Here is a 23,648-nt window from a genome sequence, read left to right as displayed (position 1 = left end):
TTGAATCCTCTTAATATATATATATGCGTAACACAGAGACTAGAATTCAATTATGTATTTTTATATTATTATGTATACAATGCTTGTTGCTATGGAATAAGACAATTTTTAATATATAGTTGATATCAGAGCAATAATATTATCGAAGTTATTATGGACCATGATTTGCTTTTCCTCATTTTTCCGTTTAAATCTTTTCGTAAGAACATTTTGTTTAGAGCATTGTGTGTAAATAATAACAAAGCGAAAAAATAGGACTCGCTAAACGATGTCCGTTCACCATGTCAGTAGCACATACCGCGGGGACGCTCTTTAATTTGTCGCTGAATACGCAATCGGGAAGGCAGCGTCATCATCGAACGTAACCGCGAAGTTTGATAACTGCTAACTTTCTCTCTCGACTGGCTCGAGCGCCGCGGCTTTACTCCACCGTGGAACTCGAAGGAAGGCTGTATCCAGCCTCACAGCTCACTCCGCGATAGCCAGCGAGCCGACACGTTCGTGGCAGCCGCGCGCTCGCTCTCAGTCCGATCGAAACATATCGAAATTCAAAAATAGTTTATGTGTTAATTATTGATGTTTTACAAGTTACCCCACGTGTTATAGAGGGCGGCAAAATGGGAACTTTTGTCACGTAAGTTTAAATTTTCTCAAAAAATTCCTAGTTTGCCTATAGTTATAAACAAATGAGCACTTGTCCTTGCAAAGATTTTAATGTGCTGCGAAATTCCTCTCATCTACAAAATGTAGGACAATGCCAGTAGCCTACAAGTTCAACCTTTAATAAAGCTTGTCATTTGCATCGACGACCAGTTTGTAATTAATAATTATTATGATTGAATATGCATAGGGCAGGATTTTTGTGAATTACTTGTAGTGCGATTACAGAAAGCGATCGACCTCGATAATTTAACCTTCACAAAAAGCTATTTTGTTAAAGCATAATACCTAACTAAATAGTTAAAGTTAATTTCATTTCAAGTTAACCAAGTTATGTTCTACCTGACCTCATTATTTGCGTATCATAATAAATATTAATAAAAAATCTCAAATATAATTTCAGTGAATAATTTTCTTTATATAAAATAAAATTTGTTTATCGCTATAACAGAAGTCATATTAAGTATTTACACAATTCTTAAAATATGAAAAATGTACATAATTTAATTAATATACTGGGTAACATAATTTGCCTATATAATTAAATATTATATCACAGCGCGCAGCTGCAATCGAGTGCCGCGTTTTTGTTAGAGTTGTTATAGAAGGAAACAACATCTTAAACCTTCCATTTCCTTCCAAACCATACTTTCTCGTCTCTTTGGCTTGATTATTTTATTAAAAATAGCATTAAAAATGTTTTGAAACCAGCATAGTACTATGTGGTATATCACAGTGACCAAGGTTGTTCTCGCGATTTTAAATCACACATTCATAGAATGAAAATAATTCGCTGCACATCTACGCTTTATAAATATTTAAACGTGTAGTGTATTTGTAAGTGTAGACTTGAATTTGACTCAGATCTATTAAAATACATAAGAAATATAAGGACAAAACACAAATGTAACAATAAAATCGGATTTTGCTATTGTTTTATTAGATAATTAAATAATTAGCTCAAAAAACTTTTATGAAAATTCAACCATCCGCAAAGAACGCGAACCGTTTTACAATGTAGACTGGGTATACGACGAGTACGAATTCAATCTCTTATATCCTTTTCCTTATTGTAGTTTGAGACCTTGAAGCACTAAATTCATAAAATTTTAATAGAATAACATAAAAGGACCCCCTAGAAAACTCTTCTTCATTTGTTTTCTTCACAATCGTCTTTGGTTCAAATGGTCCCAGACTTTGTAAGTCTAGGCTTTTAAAATAAGGCTATGTTGTTATATGTACAATCCTACGAGTCGTCAAATAAGTCTTCTAATTATAATATTTTATTTTCTGGGGTATACCAAGTTAACCTAATGAAAATATGATAATAACATTCGAAATCTTTTCCAATATAATTTCTCTATGTAACCATTTTGTTTGTGTTGTTTAATTGGTCCAACTTAATTATTAAAACAATATCCAATTAATTGAAAAAGTAACACAGACATTTAATTAAGCGTGCTTTTAAATATATAACTTACGAAATAAGAAAAAAATAGTATTCATAATTTATGCCACGGTCAGGCTGCGGGCATTAAAAAATATTGTAATAATAAACTTGAACGTGTATAACTAAAACTGTGTGTGTTAACTAAAAAATCCTATTAAAGTTTAAACAATATTTATTATTTATAATGAACGACGCTGTTGTTTTTCCAAACGATAAATTTTCAGGGTTGCAAAGGATTTCAATAAATTAATCCGGTTCAACCGAAACTCTACACCGAAAGTTACATCATAATCCGTTAATCCATTTTCGTGAGCCCAATGCATAAAATTAACTATATTAAATACGAAATTAGTTATATTACAAGGTGAAGTTTACAAAATGAATGCATAAATGGATACATATATATTTGTCTATTTATTAAATTATTAAACTACTATAAAATACCTTCAATTAATGTATCTACGATAGCTAAATGCACGTAGGTATTACAGTATAAAATAACCAAATGTATAATTATACTTTATTAATGCTCTCATGTAATAATTATCGAGATATTTATTTAAGATAAGGACCATTCAGGTAATCAATTTTCCTACAATTACATAAAAACAAGGAAATGTTCTCGTCATACAAAAATGGAAGATGATATCAAATAAAATGCTGTCGGAAAGGCCGTACGCCAATCCGGTATGGATGATTACAATGCTTCAATGAGTTATTGCACCAAAACATGCTAGATTTACGTCAATCTTTATAGATCATAGTAAGAAACAATTATACAAAACATATAATGGTGCTTTTACACATTCGTGTTTGCTATTCGCCCGTGACTCGACGATATATTGGACGAAACATTCGTGTATGATTGTCGAATGCGTATTCCCTTTGATTTCGTCCGAAAAACACGTGAATCCCAAGTCGTATAGCGAGTGCACTGTTACACTCGCGAGTGTTCATAATTCGCCTTACTATTCCTGCGTGTTAATGCGCTAAGACAGATTGAATTGGATGCTATATTTCCAGTTACATTCATGTTTTTCACCATTTCCTTCACATAGTTTTTTTAAAGATCGCTTTTATAATGCTAAAATCACAGTTTTCATACACCCCATTATGACTCTTAAATCATAATATGCATCTGATATAACGTTTTGAATTCCAATGTAATGAAAAAGGCAAGTCTACATGTAGTTATAACATCCTGGCTATCTGTTAAATATTTGTTAATTAACTCTTTAATCTTGCATTAACATTCCTTCTTGGCAGATAAATAAATGCATGCTATTTGTATATAATATGCAACAATTAATTTACGTTAGATATATTAAATGTTATTGATAATATATCTCGTTAATGCAACGGATGTAATATGTACATACTCATATATCAATATGTTTTTGTATGAGCAGGAAATACATTGTTATTATTAATAGCGTTGTTATGTAATATATAATAACCACCTTAATGTGTAATGTAAAGGGATAAAATATCATATATGTAATTAATTAAATTCCTAGTGTCTTCAATGGAATAAATTTGAATAATGTATTGATTATGCGCTCAGTGGACTTAACAAATACGCATTGCATCGTCTTCCTTGAGACAGCATCTTGCATAAGAACTCCATACTAGCTAAATACAATGCGTACATTTAAATGTATTTATATACACAGTGTTTGTAATACCATACTATTATATATACTTTACGAGCAACGAGCATTCCGGCCGCGGCTTTACCCGCATAGTCAAGGGAATAGATAGATAGCTTCGGGGTTTTCCACGCATAGTTCTCGTGACCGTGGGATTTGAGGGATGAAAACAGTCCTTAAAAAAAGTCATTCATACAAATCGGTTCATAGGTTTCTACGTAAAGAAGAGGCATACCATTATAGTAGGAATTGAGAAAGGTTTTTAAATAACACAACAATAACAGGAAAGTACCTATGTGTGCAACATTACTGCATGATAAAATAACATTTTGTTAAAGATAAAGCACTTTTGTGTATACTGTTAAAAGCTACATTTGTACCATGCGATATGAAAATTATTCATATGTGTAAATTATTTTTATATAAACATATTATATATTTACAGTATTTGAAAGCGGGTAAGATAAATAAACAGGAATATATAAATAAATACTAGCTGACCTGACAAACGCATTTCTGCCTTACTCTTATCATTTACGGGTATGAAAAATAGATGTTGGCCAGATTCTCAGACATTCTGATATGCACAAAAATTTCATGAGAATCGGTCCAGCCGTTTCGGAGGAATATGGTAACTGATATTGTAACACGAGAATTTTATATATATAGAGATACAAAAATAATTCATATAAATGCAACTTCCAAAAAATTAAAGATATTTTTCAATGATAATTTGGAAAAATAACATTCTAAAAATTACGTAATATGAGGTAGTAATTAAAAAAACATGCTAATAACCAAACGTATATCATTTCTAACTAGAGCCCAATGCTTTTACGTCGTACTTCCATGCAAATAATTGTGCTACTTACTCAGTTCATGAATATTTGTAGCTTCTTTATTTATAGCTTGTTACACTTATGTGTTTTACAGTCTGATGTAATAACAATACACTAGAATGCGGGTCACCATTAACATCTGCAGCACGCCCCGCCGCTACCATCGGTGCGTCAAATTGTATTGCGTAAGGTGACACTGTTTCTTCCATATGTATATGCTATTTTGGTTTGACTTTCCCTACTTTTGTAGGAAATATTTCAATCATTTTTTTTCTGTTCGTCACAGCTGAAGCTCTTTCACAGATTTTCTAGAAGTTACTATTATTATGACTTATTCGTTCTCGTACACGTTTATACTTACCGTAAATAGCTTAAAATAACCAATAAAATAACATTTATGTTAACGAATAATAAGTACTAACGTATATTAAACTTGTGCTTCGCTACTCTCTCCATTATTGTTGAAAAAGTTAAAGTGAAGTCCCGTGTCCCCTAGTGGAGTATGGGGCAGATGATGTACATCTGTTTCACTGATCGATTTTCTTTACGGACAAGTAGGTGATTAACCTTCTGTGTCCTGCCAGACCGAGACAATTTTTTTTTGTGCGTCCCCACCGGGAATTGAACCCAGGACCCCCCGGTTCTACGCTCACGCGTTAACCACTATACCAAGGAGGCGGTCGGTTGAAAAAGTTACTACTTGATATATATTTTTTAACTCATATTACTTTAGAATATTAGAATAAGTAAATTGTAAAATTATACTTCCATACATAAGCAGCATACAATACAGATAAAAAGATAAAAGTAGTACGCACTACATAGCTCTTGGTATATGTTTTCTTATTTTTCCGTGTGTGAAAAAGACGAATGATGAATACGAAGAACTTTGTGTTATTTTCGATTGGTGCATAATTTAGTAAAAAATTAGATATGAATTGATTCTAAAATATTTAAAACATTCCAGACATCATTAAAGGATTAATCTTATATAATAGATAGCTCTTATATTGAGTTTACGATCAAACAATTTTGTCAACAAGAATAAAACTTTCTATTCCATGACCTTTTTGATGTAAACAACAATTATCCATTTCCATTATTCAACACACACGGACACTATATACGTCGTTAAGGTGTGTTCATTCATTTATTATTTGCCGAGTTCTTAAAGAAACGCACTTTACACAAGTTACGAGACCTCAGCCTTAACTTTCCGCTTATGTAATTGCATTTTTGCCTCCAACACGACCTACTCACATCTGTTAATGCACGTACGAACTCAAGCTAATATTCATTTCTATTACATGTTAACATCATGAGCAAAATAAAATAAAAACATATAAGCCTAATAATAAATTAAGTAAAAAAACTATTAAACACGTTATCACCGATTCTTAATAAGTATACAAAGTTCGCATTAAATCTGTCAATATAGAGGTCAAAATAAAGTCTAAAGGAGTCGCTAACATACAAACATATAGGTGAAACCGAAAGCTGAAGAAAGAAATATCTTATATCATCATCAACAGAATGAAAATGTAACATAATCGAATTAAAAAATCTAAAAATTAAATACCTATAATATAACTTGTTTTGTTTACTCAATAAATTGAATTAACAATATCTATAAAAAAACATCAGTATTAATCACTCACATGAATAGAAATTTAATATAAAATTTTATCAGTTCAGTTCAAGTTAGAGTCTGAGTATCAAGAACAGTTAAACGAATAAGAAGCTTACAGAATTTCCGAAAAAATATTATGTCCTTTCTTATTTAAATCTGTTGCTTTTGTGTGTTTCACAACCATCTTAACAATGTAATTATTCCTGATCGCAATATTTCCGTAATCATGTCTTCGATTTCTCCATTTATAGTCTTGTCACATACATTTTATTTTATCGGGAAATGCGAGTTGAAATTGTGCCAATGCTCGTTTCTAATGTTATTGCATTCGGCGTCCTTGCCCGTACAACCTCAATGGCAATTGAATTTAAACATACTTTAATTTTTATTTGATTTTGACCAGATTACGATGTATTGACCGTGTCCTAAACTGGCGGTCATATACCTTCTTAGGTAAGGCACGCGTGCTCCATATTATTACGACATATGCGGGCTCGGAGCGGTCTTCCTTCCTCTAATATTGCACAATTTACTACACGCAATTAATTGCTCATAATACATCATAAAGTTTGCATCAATAATTATTCACGAATACAAGAACTATTTATTAACAATCTTACGTGAAAGTTAATGACTAATATGTTTTTTGTCAGTTCGATATTAAATGTATGCATACAGTTTGATCAACTTTAAATTCAATTGTAGAAATCGTTTTTTTGTATCTTCTGTAACCTTTTACATCCGCGTTGTGTATCAAAAATACATACCAATACAGAAATTTTATTCAGGTATTGTGTATTTAAATAAATGTCTATCTCATGAGAAAGATCGAATTCTTGGCATTTATGTCGGGATGACGCTCGCTGGCGGATGTGTATTCCGCGTCATACTACACGTCTTTTTAATGTTAATAAAAAACCTTTAAGTTATTTCTCATTACATTATAATGTAAGTATTATTTAAGAATGATTGAATAGTAATCTTGACGGCCCTTTCAAATATTATCAATAAAATGTGTCATATATATGTATCTATTTATTATGTTACAACTGTTTGTGCCCAAATCGTAAATATCTTCATTACCTATGAGTTGCTCAATTATTATTACTTAAAGATGATTTCTATTCCCGTAGTTATGACCATTTTATGCATTGAGATATTACTATATTATGTCATGAAGATTTAAATAATAATTATCGTCAATATAACTATTATGCTACATACAGCTTTATTGATACATAAAATTTACATAAATATGTCAAGTACCTTTGTCCAAAGTGCATGAAACTAAATTCAGATACTCATTTGGGTGGTTCATAAATATGTCTTTATCATAAGATTGAATGTTATTTCATAGCATTTTTATATTATATAAATAAAAAATATATAAAAGTATAATAATCATTTTCATAAGTACCAATACTTATTTAAGAGCTTCTTTGAAATGTCTAAGAGTAATTGCAATGTACATAAACCGTACGTAATATCTTACCTTTGACCCCAGTCTGTCGTCCTGAAGGCTTTTTGTGTTATTAACCTAAAACTTAAACAAATGGCAACTATCGTGACTGCAATATCAGATAATGAAGATTAAAGCCTCAATGTTAAAAGTAACAAAGACAATTAAAGACGCGTGAATTATGTGTCTTGGTAATCGTTAAAAACAATCATATCTACTTGAAATATAATTGCTATTTTAACTACCTATGTATTCTCATAAGTGTAGCGATAATTAATTGACCACATAATGATGTGGCCAATTAATTCGTCATACATAGTACGCCATATACTAAAAGCAAACAAAACTTAAATCTGCGTGTCACGCAAGTGAACCTCCGTAGCATTACGCATAACTACGAACAAACCCAACACACAATATCAAATACCGCACAACATATGAAAAATATTCACTCATCCAACCAGGTGTTACAAGTTTTTTGTTAACCTGACTACAGCATACGATGTCAGTCATGTCTATTAAAGGTCATGACTGCGGCACAGATGTTAGGAAGTAATTAGTGACCAATCAACCGATCTCGTTGTATCGACAGTAATTGCAACTCACTTGCAGAAGTAAAAATGAACAAACAATAGAACCGGAACCTGTATAACGTGTTAAACCAGAAAATTAAATTTTAAGAGTGGTATAGTTCTCTATTGTTCGATTTTGAACTGATTATACGTTTATTATTGACAAAGCTTTTGTATTTATGCGAATTAGCACACTTTGTGTTTAACATTTACCTAAGACTAAGTACCAGATATTTTATTCCGCGATTCAAGAATGTGATTCGGTGAAAGTTTTTAATAAATGATATCCATAATTTTATAATTTTAAGCGTTATTTCATACTATATATATCACGTTAATATTAAAACGGTTCTAAAAAAAAATTGCTCACGCTTATTTATCCAATTTAAAAATAACTTTACCGATTCAAATTAAATCAGGCGCATAGCATCTCGTTCTGTTAAATTCCGAACAGCCAACAATGTGAGAGATGAAGTAATCGTGTTTCCCCGCGGTTGGTTTTCGCAAGCCAATTGCCTCACCAAGAGTCACCATGCTAATTGCCACGTGCAATAGCGATATCGAATCCACAGCATGGCGCGTAAACAGAATTTAAAGGACGGAATTAACGTTACGTGACATAAAGTTCACGTTACGTATTCGAAAGGGCTCACTCAGTACTGGGTTAATATTGATTAAGTACGATTTCACTGAACAAACGTTGACGTATTATGAAGAAGAGTGCACAAGAAAACTATAATATCAACCAAAATAACGTTATATTGACTTTATATTGGAAATATTTGCTTAAAACATGTTGTAAAGCGATCATTGCGACTATTTCTATACAGATCGGATTAGTTCTTAGGTAACAAGAGTAGTTGAATGACAACACATTTTGTTCACCGTGATGAAATGTTTTCTTCAATGTGACACCTTCCTTAACAATACGAATGAAAAAAGCCACACTAATTAATAGGAGAATCATATGAAAGTGATGGAATAACGAAATATTATAATATATGTACTGACGTAAAACTTTGCTTAAGGCCCGCATAACAATATATTTTACATGCGTAAAATGATGTGTAATTACACTTTAGAGAAACAAAACATTTTATTCGTTGCGTTTAAGAAGATATAAAAATCCTAACTTGTAATGAAACTAATGTTTTATTGTCTGTTTAAATTAACGCTATTGGTCTGTTTACTACCATTTATGTGCATTAAACGTTTTTAAAACGAGTAATTGTTATACGGATGATTTATATACCACCAAAAGTTTAATAACTAACCACTTTTTCACACACCACTGACAAAATTGTATATCATTATAGAGCAATATTAGTTTTTACGTATAGGCATCCAATGTGTCTTTGGATAGGTATTTGAAAATAAAATAGAGGTTTCAATTATACATATAGTAAGTTATTTGTGAAAATAAATAGTTGAAGTGATTTACGCATCTAGAATCGTAAAAAATGTCATACAGCCTCTTCTTCAAAAAAGCACGAAGTACAAAACTCTGTAGTCTACACGAGCGTAGCTGCGGGCGGAAGGCTAATAATTTATTTAATAATGTGGCTCAAAAAATATATCTATTGATGTTAATAATAGTAATGAAACTCTCTAGATCCTAAGCCTAATTATTAGTTAAGGTCTAGTTATTGCTCAGAGGAAAAAAAGTCTAGAAAATTCGAATTCTTTATAGCTCCATTTTTTTACGGTAAGCTTAGAAATAAGCATGTATAACATATCATTAGAATCTATAGTTACAACCGCAAAACTTGACTTCTAGTACTACATTACAAAGAGTTATATGAACTCTTTGTAGCATATCAAAAAAATACAAACTGGCTTCTAATGGGATGTCCGGTGAGTCCAATATCGGATACCTATTCAGAACATAATTTTATTCAAATATTTGCAGCATTTTCGCATTACTTATAAACCCGATTTTGTTTTATTCAAACTTCTTGCATATCAAATAACATTTGGAAATGAAATTAACATTTCGAATTTACAGAGAATTTAATATCAGAGATAATAAGTGCAATGTGCACAATTCGATAATTATTTACCCACGTAAATATCTTTGTCTATTCAAGTCCCAGTTCACACTCAAAATACTCACGTGACTTTATACTTTGCTTACAATGTTCATAATTAAATAACATTAATGCAAAATTTTTAAAACATTAAAAAATATTTCTTTACAATTCATTCATTCTTAATTATTATTAATTATATAAAAAGATGTATTTAAATATCACGTGCATTGAGCCAAATGGTAATCACTCACAATTATATGGTCATATAATCAAATTGTTGGTTAAAACATGTTAATATATGTATACTATATTTTAATTGACTCCAATAAAATCCCACTATTCTGCCGTCTCGAACTTACAAATCCCATTTAAGGTGGTAATTATTTAAAAATGTTGGAGTGAATTGAATTCCTGCAGGTACCATAAATATCGTCAGAAAAGTATCAATCAGGATGTTTAAAATAAAGGTCGTCTGGTGTCCGCCTTGTGAGGTCATCTTCAACTTCACGTGACTGGGCAATCGCCGTACGCCTTTTTTTGTTCTAATTTTAAAACAATCAGACCAACGATTATCAAATATGTATATGGCGTGCTTGACGGAAAAAGATTTATAACTTGTTTTTGATACATATAGAATCAAAAAAACGAAGAATAGTATTTCTTACTTTAATGCACAGTTTTTTATTATTTTTATAAATTAAAACTAGCTTTCCGAACGCGGCTTCGCTCGCATAATCAAAGGAAAATACAGACCCGGGGTTTTGTAACTTTTAAAGTTTCATATTGAATTGTTCATCAGAAGCAATCAAATCTGGTTCAAATAACCACAATTTATTAAACCAAATTTGATATATGTCATCTATCATGGTCTAAATAAGAGTGAAAAATTACACTTTTGAAAAATCTGCTCACACTTGAAAACAATTATGAACTACAGGTTATCCAGATAACAAATGAAACTTATTATAAGTTAATACGTGAAAAGGGTCTTGCACAGTATTTTCGCAACTTTAACTCAGACTCATTGTTTGCATCATATTGCAACTAAATAGAACTTACTATTTCGTAGAAGATCTCTTTGTGGTTCGATTATTCGTTTTATACAGTCTGTTTTAATGTAACATGAAAGTATTCTGAGAAATTTTGAAAGAACAGAAAAATGTATTATAAAGCATTTCAATGCTATAAGACTAAAAATTAAATGAAAGTATTCTGTTGGTATAAAAGGTTAAAGCAGTAGAACAAAGTGCATTCATAACATTCCATTAGTCATTACAGAATATAATAAAATTAAATTCTCAGACATATTTATTTGTCGGTTATGTGGTAATAAAAGGATCATTATTAACAATATTTTATCGAGCCAACCAAAAATAGCTTTCTCGAAAATAATTCGTAATTCTAAATAATAAAAATAATTCCTTTTATTCATCGTCTAAAATATGAAAATTATTATAAACGAATTATACTTATAAACGAATTTCTTTTGGAAATTCGTTTATAAGTATTACCACCGATTACATAATACAGTAATGTATTACCATAGAAAAATATTATGTTAAGCTTAGTATCATATAACATATAATATGTATTGAACTTATTACATGAATTTAACTTTTATCCACTTCTTTTCTATTATTAACCTTGTCCAAATTAGGATCAACTAAGCATTGATAACTGCTATTTAAAATTAAATCACGTATTGATTAGCAAAGCGACTTTCGCTCTACAAAATAAGGTCGTACATCAAATTCTTATGCAATTTTTAACATTGAATTACTATGACCGTCACATATTCACTAATACATAAGAAATAAAACAAATCAGTTGCACCAAAATAGCAATAAACTGCAGAATATAATAAAACATAATTGTTTCGAATCAATATTAATTAAGAAACTTGAAAAGATTTTATTGGCAATATAACATATTATATGTAGTATCTGAACACAATCCTTTTGATCTATTTGAAACCAAAATGTGTAATTCAAGGGGTTATTGGTATTAACATTGAATGTCAGTCTTACATGTTACTCATGTTACTGGCCACTGCCGGCTTGTTTCAAGGTTTTCACGATTTCTATATTAAGCTCATAAACTTGATACATCAAGAACAAAGATTCTAACAACGTTTTCGTTGTGTCAACGAACTTTTTCAGAATTTTTAATTTGCTTTTAAAATTAATGCATTATTATATTACTCTGTACGGACAGGAATTATTTCATTAAAAGATACGAATTAAACAATTCTATCAATTAATTTCATATACTTATATGTAACTTTTCTTATAAACTTGTTTAATTTTGTTTAAAAAAACACATTAAGAGATCAACAGAACAATAAAATAAAGAAATAGCCCGACAATCACCAGCCCACCGTACACAATACCGTACCGTATATAATAAGGCGCTCGCCGAAGACCAGTGTAATTAAATTCTTACAAATTTAATCAACCTCAAACTTAACATTGAACTTTTTCTTCAGTGACTTTTATTGACGTTCCTAAAATACCACAAGTAGGGCGGTATTACATAATCTGTCATTAATGACAAATGGGTGCAATAAGCAATGTCATTGACATGTATAGAAAGTTAGATGTATCTTATAACAACCGGTACCTTAAAGATCACTGATAAAAACGAAAGCTATTTGTGGTCATGTGCGCATATACCTCAAGAAACCTCGGAGCATTTCCTGAGTTACTGTAGTACTAATACTTCCGTTTTATAGGATATATTTTTTATTACCTTTACGTAGATATACATCTATGTATAATATATAAAAAATCTTAATGTATGTACTCACATTAAGTGTTCGTAATTTTTATATCATCGAGCGTACACGCTTATAATTTTAATTTTGCAGCTATTTCTTATAATGATTAATGATGCTTAGTGGTTATTAAGAATCGGTTTATAGCCCCTGACAAACAGAAAAGCACTATACCCACTACTTTATTGTTTTACTCAGTAACACTTTTTTAATGATCACAAAAGGTCGTTTCATATTTACAATTGTATATTCAAACATATAATTATTTCATTAAAGTGGCCTTTGTCATATACATACATATAGAAAAACTCTTATTAAATAAAATATCTTATTGAGTGGAAGTAGTATAATTGCTTTGTATAGAATAACGCAAAATATATGATATGCAGTTCTCGTCTGTTACCTTGTTAAATGTATGCTTTCCATAAAAAAAACTGTCAATAGCCTTAACCATCAATTATTATTATCGATTTATCAGTAACTGCTGGTAAAAGTGTCAACTTCTGTGGCATTTCTGTCACTTCCTGGATAAGACCAGTCACGTGGTTTAAAGGTGATCAATCTTGTAAAGCGAAGTGTAGCCATAGTTTATTAGCCTCTTGCGCCACTGTTACCAATTATGATTGAAATACGTGGTTCTTTTCTTATTGCTCGTCGTTTATTTTAATGTCGGATGTTTCTTTCGATGAGTAAAACGCTTGGTTATAGACCAATTATGTTTCGTTTTTTCTTAATCAAATTAAATTTATTGGACAATCATTATCAAAAAAAAAAACAATCGATATAGAAACGGTGTTAAATAGTGCGGCACTAAATGATTAACTAATGTCTCTTTCACAGAAGCAAATGTATTGTAATTGTATATTTCACTGAGTTTTTTTCCTGTCATTAAACCACTTCATTGACTTTGAACTAGGAAATTCTATAGCGAGGTTTGCGCGGTCGCGTTCTTTTCCTTCACCGGTCGTTACTCTAAATTGCAATGTTGCGTTCATTTAAAATTATAATGTAACTAAAAATGTATTCCTTCGCTTATATGGTTGTATTACTAATTAGTCAGATCGAAGTTTTTAACTTTGTGGTAATAAATTTATGGAAAAGAATCAAAAGATTTTCGTATAAGATTCGAAATATTCCTACTGATTAAATTAATATATTTCAATGTCATATATTGATTGACTATACGTAAACGTGTATAAATATTAATTCATATTGCTTTGTTACAGGCTAAGCCAGGGTTTCCTGCTATTAGCGCTGCTATTCGTAACACTAGCGGACGGTAAAATCGAAGAGAGCAATGTACAGACAGTACCGAGTGACTTGCGCCGGGCCGTCAGTGAGGCGATGGCCCTGGAGAGGAGATTCATTCAGAACGGGAATGCACCGTATGTATACGATTTTATATATACACATTATTTGACACACGTGTAGCAAATGTAATTCGCAAAAGAAAAATAAACTTTTATCATACTAAATAGTCGGTAATATCGTCTATGAGAGGTCTCTACAAGACAACATTCATTTAGAAGATTAAATGAAATACTCTTTGCGATGTTTGTTTATTATATGTTGTATATCAATATCAAAGCTGTAGTATCTGTCCTACCTCACTTGTTTTGTATGAAGCCTAGCATTGAGAGCATTAGTTCTTCTACATGAATTGAGTTTGTGTATTCATTTGCTTAGTATAAAGTAAATACATCATTGCATACTTCATTTATTGATTCTTTATCTAAATTGATCCGTAAGATTGGATGTGAACTAAATCTACTTATGATATCTTGTTAAATCGCTGAAAGACTCATCAACTCTATCATACAATAAAGTGTGTCTATTCTCCCATCAGTGAGGAATGCACTACAGAAGAAGAAGATATAAGCAACACGCCGTGCCCGCCAAGCAAGTACCGGAGTGCGAGCGGAGAATGCAACAATGTTAGGCACCGCCCCTGGGGCAGGAGAGGCGATGTGTTCCTGAGGCTGCTGCCGCCTAAATACTCTGATGGTATTTTATTATTATATAATTTTTTTTTTTTAATTTAATATTGTGGTAAAAGAATTTTGTAATGAAACTACCATAATGAAAAAAATTAAAGACGCTAGGCATTTAAACGATGAGTCTTTTAGTGTCGATTAAAAAGTTTCTATAATAGAGGTTTATACATGAATCATTTTAACATTCTAAAGGAAACCTTGAAAATTCAAAATCCACTCATTGAAACCGTGTATTTTGTATTCTCGTATAGTATAATATGCTCTTAGAAATATTTTGTGTTTGTTTATTTAATAGTTTTGAATATTTCTATTATCTTTCAAATAATCTATAGGTATTCTATGACCTATTCAGGAAAAATAATAATTAATTGTTCATAATACCAAAGTATATATTTTTCTCAGTGTAACTACTTCTTACGAACAATTATTTTTAATACTGTTCTATTTATATCATACATGCGAAGTATATAATAAAAATACAACATTATATGAATAATTAAGTGCTTCTTTTTGAACATTAGCACGATATCGTACAATTGATACAAAATACAAGTTAAGATTAAATATACGTTTTTGTGTTTTTTATTCACAAATCCTTCTGTGTTACGATATGTTTAGAAGTGTTTTAATTAATTTTTGCCCCTAATTTTCAAAACCATTGAGAAAACTGAAAGGGAACTCGACATATAATAGTAGTATAAAATGGATGTAAAGTAAACTATTTTTGACTCCTATATTATCTTTTTTAATCTCACGTGAAGGGTTTCGTCACGGGCGCTAGAATAGTCCTGTATTTATTTATATCTTTCAATATTAAAGCATTGGTCGCTAGGTCATTTAAGCTTTCAGCTTTCAAAAAATCGAAATTCAGAATTAGACCACAGTTAGTATAATATTAGACGTACAAAGTTACATATATTTGATACTTGTACTTTATTGTTACAGGAGTATCGCAGCCATTATCACCACCTCATCTCCCTGAGGCATCTTTGGCAGTACAAGCGGTGGCCCAGCTGGCGCAACCTGAAGAACATGACTATGTCACCAGCATGCTGGCCGCTTGGGGACAATTGATCATGGACGATCTTATCGCTACTGCCAATGGAAATAAGGTAGCTTTTCCAGTATTTTTAGTAGTTACTTTTTATACCACGTCTAAAACGTTTGTTCAGACATGCCCGCAAACTATAGGGAAAACAGTTAATACTTAAAAATATTAAGCCGCTTTCAAACCTGTTCCTAAACAACATATGCATTGATATTAATGTTTTAAAAACATCTATCCGTCCATGCATTTTAATATAATTGGTTTGTTGATTTTTCTATAATTACGCGTGTAATTTCATAGAGGTCTAGATGGTATTCTAAACTTCTGACAATATCTTATATAGCGTAGCATTTACATCTTGTATGTACGTTGAAATTTACTCAAAATACTAAATAAAAGAGTAGATAACTTAAATATAGTGGTATGTGTTTTCCTTATCTTCACTAAGAAGATTGTTTTCCAAAAATAAAATGAATTTTTAGTTCAACAATAATCGAGTCTGTGACTCACTATTACTCTTAGTTCCGTATTCCGCCAACAACACTTACTGAAAAATGTAAACTTTTAATTATAAGAGCACATAAATGTCGCATATAAATCCAACTATACAAAAAACATCTAACATTCAAAATTCTAAGAATAAAATACGATACCACATGTGTTGATATTATCCAATTTGGATTTCAATTCAAATAGCATGAAATTATGTAACTCATAACGAATAATCAATCTACCAATGTGCAGTATCCTGTTGACGTTAAAACTTAAATTTAATAGCTACAAGTTCTATCTGTCTGTCTCTTCTCAAGTCTTAGGTATTAAACAGATTTAGATGAATTTGGTACAGAGATAGTTTCAGACCCAAAAGAAAGTAGGGTAGTTTTTAATACGGAAATCCTACGGGAACTGGAGCTATACGGAGAAACCCCGATTGCCTATTTTTCCTTCGGGTACACGTTCGAAACCGCGGGCGGAAAGCTAGTCCTACTAATCCCACTAATATTATAAATGCGAAAGTTTGTAAGGATGTGTGTGTGTTTGTTGCTCTTTCACGCAAAAACTACTGAATCGATTGCAATGAAATTTGGTACGTAGATAGCTGGACAACTGGAATAACATATAGGCGACTCTTTATCCCGTAATTCCTACGGGATAGACTTACGCGGTTGAAACCGCGGGGCGCAGCTAGTATTAAATTAAACACAAACAGGATACAACTTTCGTATTCTACGCTCACAATTATTGATACGAAACGCGTAGGTGTAATACTGCAGGATTATGCCAAATTTCTGTTATCTCATGTATATGAAATATCATTCGAACCGGTTACATACACAATAAAAGTCATAACATCACATTCTTCCGTTCTTTATCGTCTATAATTATCACAGATAGAACGTCGTTAATAACCCTCTAAAATTTTTCTAAATGATTTAATTGATTTGACGACTGACGTTTTTACGTCTTATCATGGTAATTTTACCAGGTATCCAACCCATTATAGTTTATTTTCATTATCTGAGAACGAGAATGGAAGTTTGAAATTTAAAAATTTGGTGCATATAGTGCAATTTGGATTGGAATAAGCAATATTATTCAGTTACCACGGGACTAAAATTGACGGCGCATCATTAAAGATAAGATGCAAATTCCAGTCTAGAAAGCGCTGTATTGAATAATTCACTGAATACACAATAGTATTAAAGAATCAAGATGTAACCATTCATTTGAGATTTCCTATCAAATTACCGTAATCAATTACGGCACAGATTACCGACTTGATACCTCCGTGGTTCACACGTCGTGAGTAGCGGTGTGAAGGCCACCGGACGTAGCTTTAAGGATAACTAAAAAAGTGATTAGGCTATTATTTGTAAATGCAATGAATAGCCAATAGATTATGTCACTGTTTGGTTTGTTAATCTGCAAACAAAAACGGAGATGGATAAACACTTGAGCTAATTAGTACTTACATACTTTACACTAGAGCTCGTTTGCTTTGATAATTTTGAGATCAAGTTTACTGGGTAGTTTTTTAAGACACAGTTTCATCTAAAGAGATTTAAAATAGCCTATTCCAGGCCTTATACCATCGTTAGTACCATAATATTGGCCGAATTGATTAAGTAGGTTTTGTATAGGATATTCACAGTCAAATATTTATTAAAATACAAAATTATTGAGGTAAATATATGTTTCAATGTTTTCATTTGACTATGATAAAACAAAGATAACCATACGAAATTTCCAAATTACCTTAATCTTTCTTTCTCTATGCAATTAAAGAAAAAAGATTTTCAGCACAAATTATTTATAGACTTAGTTACTAGACTAGTATTACATTCTTTCAATACTAAAACGATGCCGAGTACATCAGATAGTCATGGGAACTATATTTTCACAAGAGTTATCAGCCATCTCAATGCAAGTGTACGTAACCATGTCGCGGATCACAGCTCATTACTCGTAAGATATAATTAACCACTAACAGCACTGCGGTTTGTCTTGAACTTGCAAAATTATGACTCAATGATCATGATATCGAGGAAATAATGTGACGAATGTGTGTATTTGGCTATTAACCTAAAAGTCTACATATTTAAGTCGTTTTAATTAAATAAAAATATGGCATATTTTCTGTAATCTAAAATTAATACTGCTATTAGTATTAGACAGCTATTGGGCAAATACGTAGATGGTCAATGTTGATATTACCAAATATTAAAAGGAGGAAACAATTGTACATTTGTAAGTTTATATGTTGTGATGTTTTCACGCAAAAAACTGGAAAAAAATTCTTTTGCCATTGGAAAGCAGCAACTTCACTGAGTGACAAAGGCTATATATGTAGAAATTCACTCACTGTGTGACAAAGGCTATAAATGTGCGAAACCGCGGCAAACAGCTAGTATAATAAATGTATACAGAACTTGACTTGTCTATCTAAATTGTAAAACAGAAGAAGAGTATAACACAACAACACAAAACGAGCTCTCTTCCATTATAAAATCACATAGGCGACTCTCACCGCATTAAGATTACAAATATTATTTATTGCTGTAACTATCATAAAAAGTCATTAATAATTCTGAATATTCATTGAAGCTTATACATAAAAATATATCCAATGAATGCGCATTAATATACAAAAACACAGTAATTAATTACATACCCGATCATTAAAGATCTTTGTCACAAAAGACATCTCAAGTTCGTGATAGTTCGCGGGTCATGTTAAGTAAGATTACCTCGAACAAGTATACAGTGAAAGTTATGACATAACATAACATTCAGTTCCCCGTGTTATGTTACAAACTGGTATCATATATTAATGTTAAGGTAAAGGGACTTATCTATTCTAATTGCTATAGAATTACGTAGTAGGTATTCATTGTCTGTCTGCTCATTGTGTATATATTGAAAATGTCAATGACGTTGGCTCAATTGTTGGTATTATCTGAACAAGTATTACGCATCTGATTATTACGAACTGCACGGCGCTGAGCTTCAAGAATTTAATATAGAATATTAGACCTAATTAAAGTAAATATTTAATCTATGATTTGTGCTTAATGATACGCCCCTCTATCCTTCTTTGCGGTTATCGATTTTTTTAGTAGCAGTTCTAGTATTTCCTATCTGATTTTTAAACAAATTAACATGTTCATCAATTAAAGGATATCATAATAGATATATGATTGAATAAAACGCTAAAATAAAATTTTGACTGAATCATGTACTTCCTCGCTTTCAAAGACTCGATTGTTTTTTACTTTGAAGCCAGACAAATTTACATAGTTACCTTTGTTTTTATTTAGTCAAACATAAAATAAATTGTCTTAACGCTAACCCGTATATAATTCGTAATTAAAATATTAACATTACTCACGGCACTTCGTATGTATCGAAAGTGAATTATCTGACGTCTTACTCTACAAAATTACTACTCAAAAGTAAATTGTAAATCGTAGTAAAACTATATTTATGATTTTTGTTTATCAGAAACGTTAGGGCGTGTCGTTGTAACCGTTAAATAACAAATAATAATAGATGCCATGCCATTTTACCCCGACCGTAAAACAAAATATTTACGATCCCCCCGAAACCCCCCGTTTGAATTAAATTTTCAATTTCAATTACTTGTGAATTCTGTCGTCTTAATTAACTATTAAAACATCCCTTGGTGTACTTAGGTTATATTTTTTGTGATTTTTAAAGGAAACTATAGAGGTACACTCACGTACAAATTCAATAAAATATTTACATAGGCATAAATCACGTATATTTATCTTAAGTGAAAGTTGACAAGTTTCATCCATTGTTTGAATGTTACGTTATCAGGATGTATATTTTATGGTTATCGGAGTCTTTAATTGGCTTATTGTACAGGCAATGACTTGAGAAATATGTCTTTTTTTATCTTGAAGAAGAATTAACATCGTGTTGGTATGATTCTGGTAAACATGTTTTTAAGAATATTGGAGAATTATGTAATAACGAAGATGTTTAATTGGTTTTTTTTCTGCAGAAATGTGAAGGTCCAGCCTGTGCATACATACGATCGGCACCGACAAGGAATTTGGACTCGTGTAAATTTGGTTAGTATTGATATTCATTTACTCAACGATTTATACATATATCTAGCAGTGTATTTGAGTAAATTAATTCTTATGTTATGTTAATTTCATAAAGTACTATATTATATGTGTTGCTTTGTTAGGTTTGCATATATATTCATAGATTGGTAATGTTTCCGAAACAATCGATATTTTTATTTATATATGTTTAAATGCAAAATTGACTGGTGTACGATTCAATAACTTGAAAAGACCTGCATTGATTAAACACTTATTTTGATACTATATACACAACCCACTTCAAATACTGTGTTTATTTTTCCTTATTTCTCATCCATACTTCATCATATCACATCACAGTGAATCGATGCATATACTATTCTGAGAAGATTGTAAACTTTGATATTAGTTAAGATCCGATTTATGTGTTCTTTATAAAAAAAACTAGCTTTTTGTTCACGGCTTGGCCAAAAGAATGCAGCACGCAGGAAACATAGACCCTGAGTTTTCCTCGCATGTACCCGTTCCTGTGGGTTTCCGGGATAAAAACTTTCTTATGTCCGACCGCTGGTTCAAGTTACCTCTGCATATTTTCAGCCAAATCGGTCAATCCGTTTTTGAGTTATAAATAGTGTAACTAACACCAATTTTTTATTTATATAGATATATAAATGTATCTTCTTTATTAAATTTCAGAACATAGAGAACAGATGAACCTAGCCACTTCAGTGTTAGACGGTTCAGCCTTATACGGAAGTTCGGAAAAGGAACTTCGCTCGTTGCGTCTGTACGACGCCGGCAAAATCGACCTTGCGTCGTGTCGAAAGTAAGCCTTCACATTCTCACGTTTTGTTTCATCTCACGGATGTAGTTATTATTCCTAAATATAGTATTTCAATTATAATGGTCACGGATGTAGCGAGGTATTTGATACTCTCAATATGTAGGGAGCTAAACAAGCGAGCTCGGGTTAGCTTCAGTTTCTTTGGGTTGCCAGTATAAAATCAGAATTTAGGGATAAGATTAACAAGCTTTTAGAAAAATGCAGGATTGTCATTATATCCATATTGTGTTTGATCTGAACAGACACTCCAATTGTTTATATTTCATTGCTGGTTTTGTGCTTCCTAATTAAAAGAAGAGCTTCTTTGTTAATTTGGTACGATGATATTTAAAATACTATGTAAAAAAATTATAAAATATGTGTGTACAATGACCACACGACTTTAATTTCAATAATCTTGGAATTCTAGTCCATTCTATTTCGACACATAAATGTATTGTATGCAACAAAGCCTATTGAGCCTTGGATTGATTCCATTCAATCTTGAAGATAACAATTCGTGCCATATTTAACAATTGCGCCCCGCGGTTTCACCCGCGTAAGCCCATATCCCGTAGGAATATCGGGATAAAATGTGCCTATATGTTATTCCAGTTGTCCAGCTATCTACGTACCAAATTTCATTGCAATCGGTTCAGTAGTTTTTGCGTGAAAGAGCAACAAACACACTCATCCTTACAAACTTTCGCATTTATAATATTAGTAGGATTAACTTTATACCACATGACAATTATTAATATAATTGCATTTTATAGGTCATCCTGAGACTTTTGTTCTCAAATTCTAGCTTTATGAAGCTTGTACAATATTTAGTGTCACAAATTTATTTCAAACAAAGACAATATATTTGTGTTTTACAGAAAATGCTTTCAGGTTGTTAGACACCATTGATCAATGCTTTGTATTAAAATTACGTTGAATTAGTCATAGAAGATTATTTACTTAAGCTTTTTTAAAAAATTGCAAATACCCGTTACTATTGTCAATAGGTGTTCCTCTTTAAAATATTATATACTTTAAGCGTTTTCTATTCTTTTTTTTCACTTTTCCGCTTTTAACGTCTATCCATTCCCTGTTAAAAATTATATTCTTTCTTCTGTAACATTATCGATAGTACTAAATTATTTGTATTCATTTGATTTCTTTCTTTATCAGATGCAACGACGGGTCACCAAGTGCACCTCTGTACAAGGCCCTATTATCGGAGCACAACCGTATCGCTGGAGAATTATATTCGTTAAACCCCTTCTGGGAAGACAATGCCTTGTTCTTGGAGAGCAGGCGCGCTCTTGCAGCCATCATACAACATATCACATATAATGAATTCTTACCGGTTTTATTGGGAGAGGTAAGGAATTGAAATAATTTAGTTATAGTAATTGTTGTTTGTACCAACGAAGTGCTTTAATAATTATTGCAACCGATTTTCAAAATACTTCCGCTATTAGAAAAGTGCATTATTCCTAAGGGATTTATTATCCCACGTTGACCAACGAGAACAGAAAGAGAAAGAAAGATTATAGTAATGATAGTTGAGCATACTTTGATATTAACTCAACTCTTAACCTTTAAGGTTATGCTGTGGTGAAAGTGTAGCATTAGTTAGGTTATGTGCTGTATGATCCCATAGAATACGTGATTCAATAGTGGCTTAGAAAATAACCTAAGTATTTCTATTACGCAATCTTATTAAGGTCAATAAATGCATTTAGGGGTTGGTTACACTACTTATATTATAAGAAGTGCTTATGAAACGATAGCGATAATGTGAAATAGTACTTTGACGAATATGAATAATGTAATACTTTGAATTTAAATACTGAAATAATATCACTTCAAAATTAAAAATGCATTGCATTGCGTGAAAAAAACTAGAGCAATAAAAATAGTTATGTCTATTCAAATATCATTGGCTATTTCGCAAATGTAAAATACAACTTTCATTTTAATTAATAATTTATTCAAACAAAATAGCTAGATTATTTCGTAATAAATAGCTTGCAATCAACATCCATAAATTAATTGCACAAAGTTCGTGGTAATAAAGATAAATTATAAATATAGGAGTTAATCGATTGACCGTAACGTATATTTATTTGAAATACAATATGGCGGAACTTATA

The 23,648-nt window shown here is 31.3% G+C and overlaps 1 protein-coding gene across 1 annotated transcript in view; it reads left to right on the top strand.

Moving 5' to 3' along the window:
• Positions 1-420: 420 nt before the first annotated feature.
• Positions 421-23,648, top strand: part of LOC119832217 (heme peroxidase 2) — a 37,853-nt gene continuing 14,625 nt past the window's right edge. Inside the window, exons 1-7 of the mRNA XM_038355856.1 lie at positions 421-634; positions 14,289-14,447; positions 14,909-15,066; positions 16,002-16,168; positions 20,633-20,702; positions 21,378-21,507; positions 22,681-22,873. Of these exons, the coding sequence (XP_038211784.1) occupies positions 618-634; positions 14,289-14,447; positions 14,909-15,066; positions 16,002-16,168; positions 20,633-20,702; positions 21,378-21,507; positions 22,681-22,873 (894 nt within the window). The 5' untranslated portion in view covers positions 421-617. The remainder of the gene's footprint in view (positions 635-14,288; positions 14,448-14,908; positions 15,067-16,001; positions 16,169-20,632; positions 20,703-21,377; positions 21,508-22,680; positions 22,874-23,648) is intronic.

The sequence above is a fragment of the Zerene cesonia genome, chromosome 15, assembly GCF_012273895.1.
Source record: "Zerene cesonia ecotype Mississippi chromosome 15, Zerene_cesonia_1.1, whole genome shotgun sequence".
NCBI classification, from domain to species: Eukaryota; Metazoa; Arthropoda; class Insecta; order Lepidoptera; family Pieridae; genus Zerene; species Zerene cesonia.
Note: the sequence above shows the minus strand (reverse complement) of the source record. Positions and strands in the feature narration are given on the sequence as shown.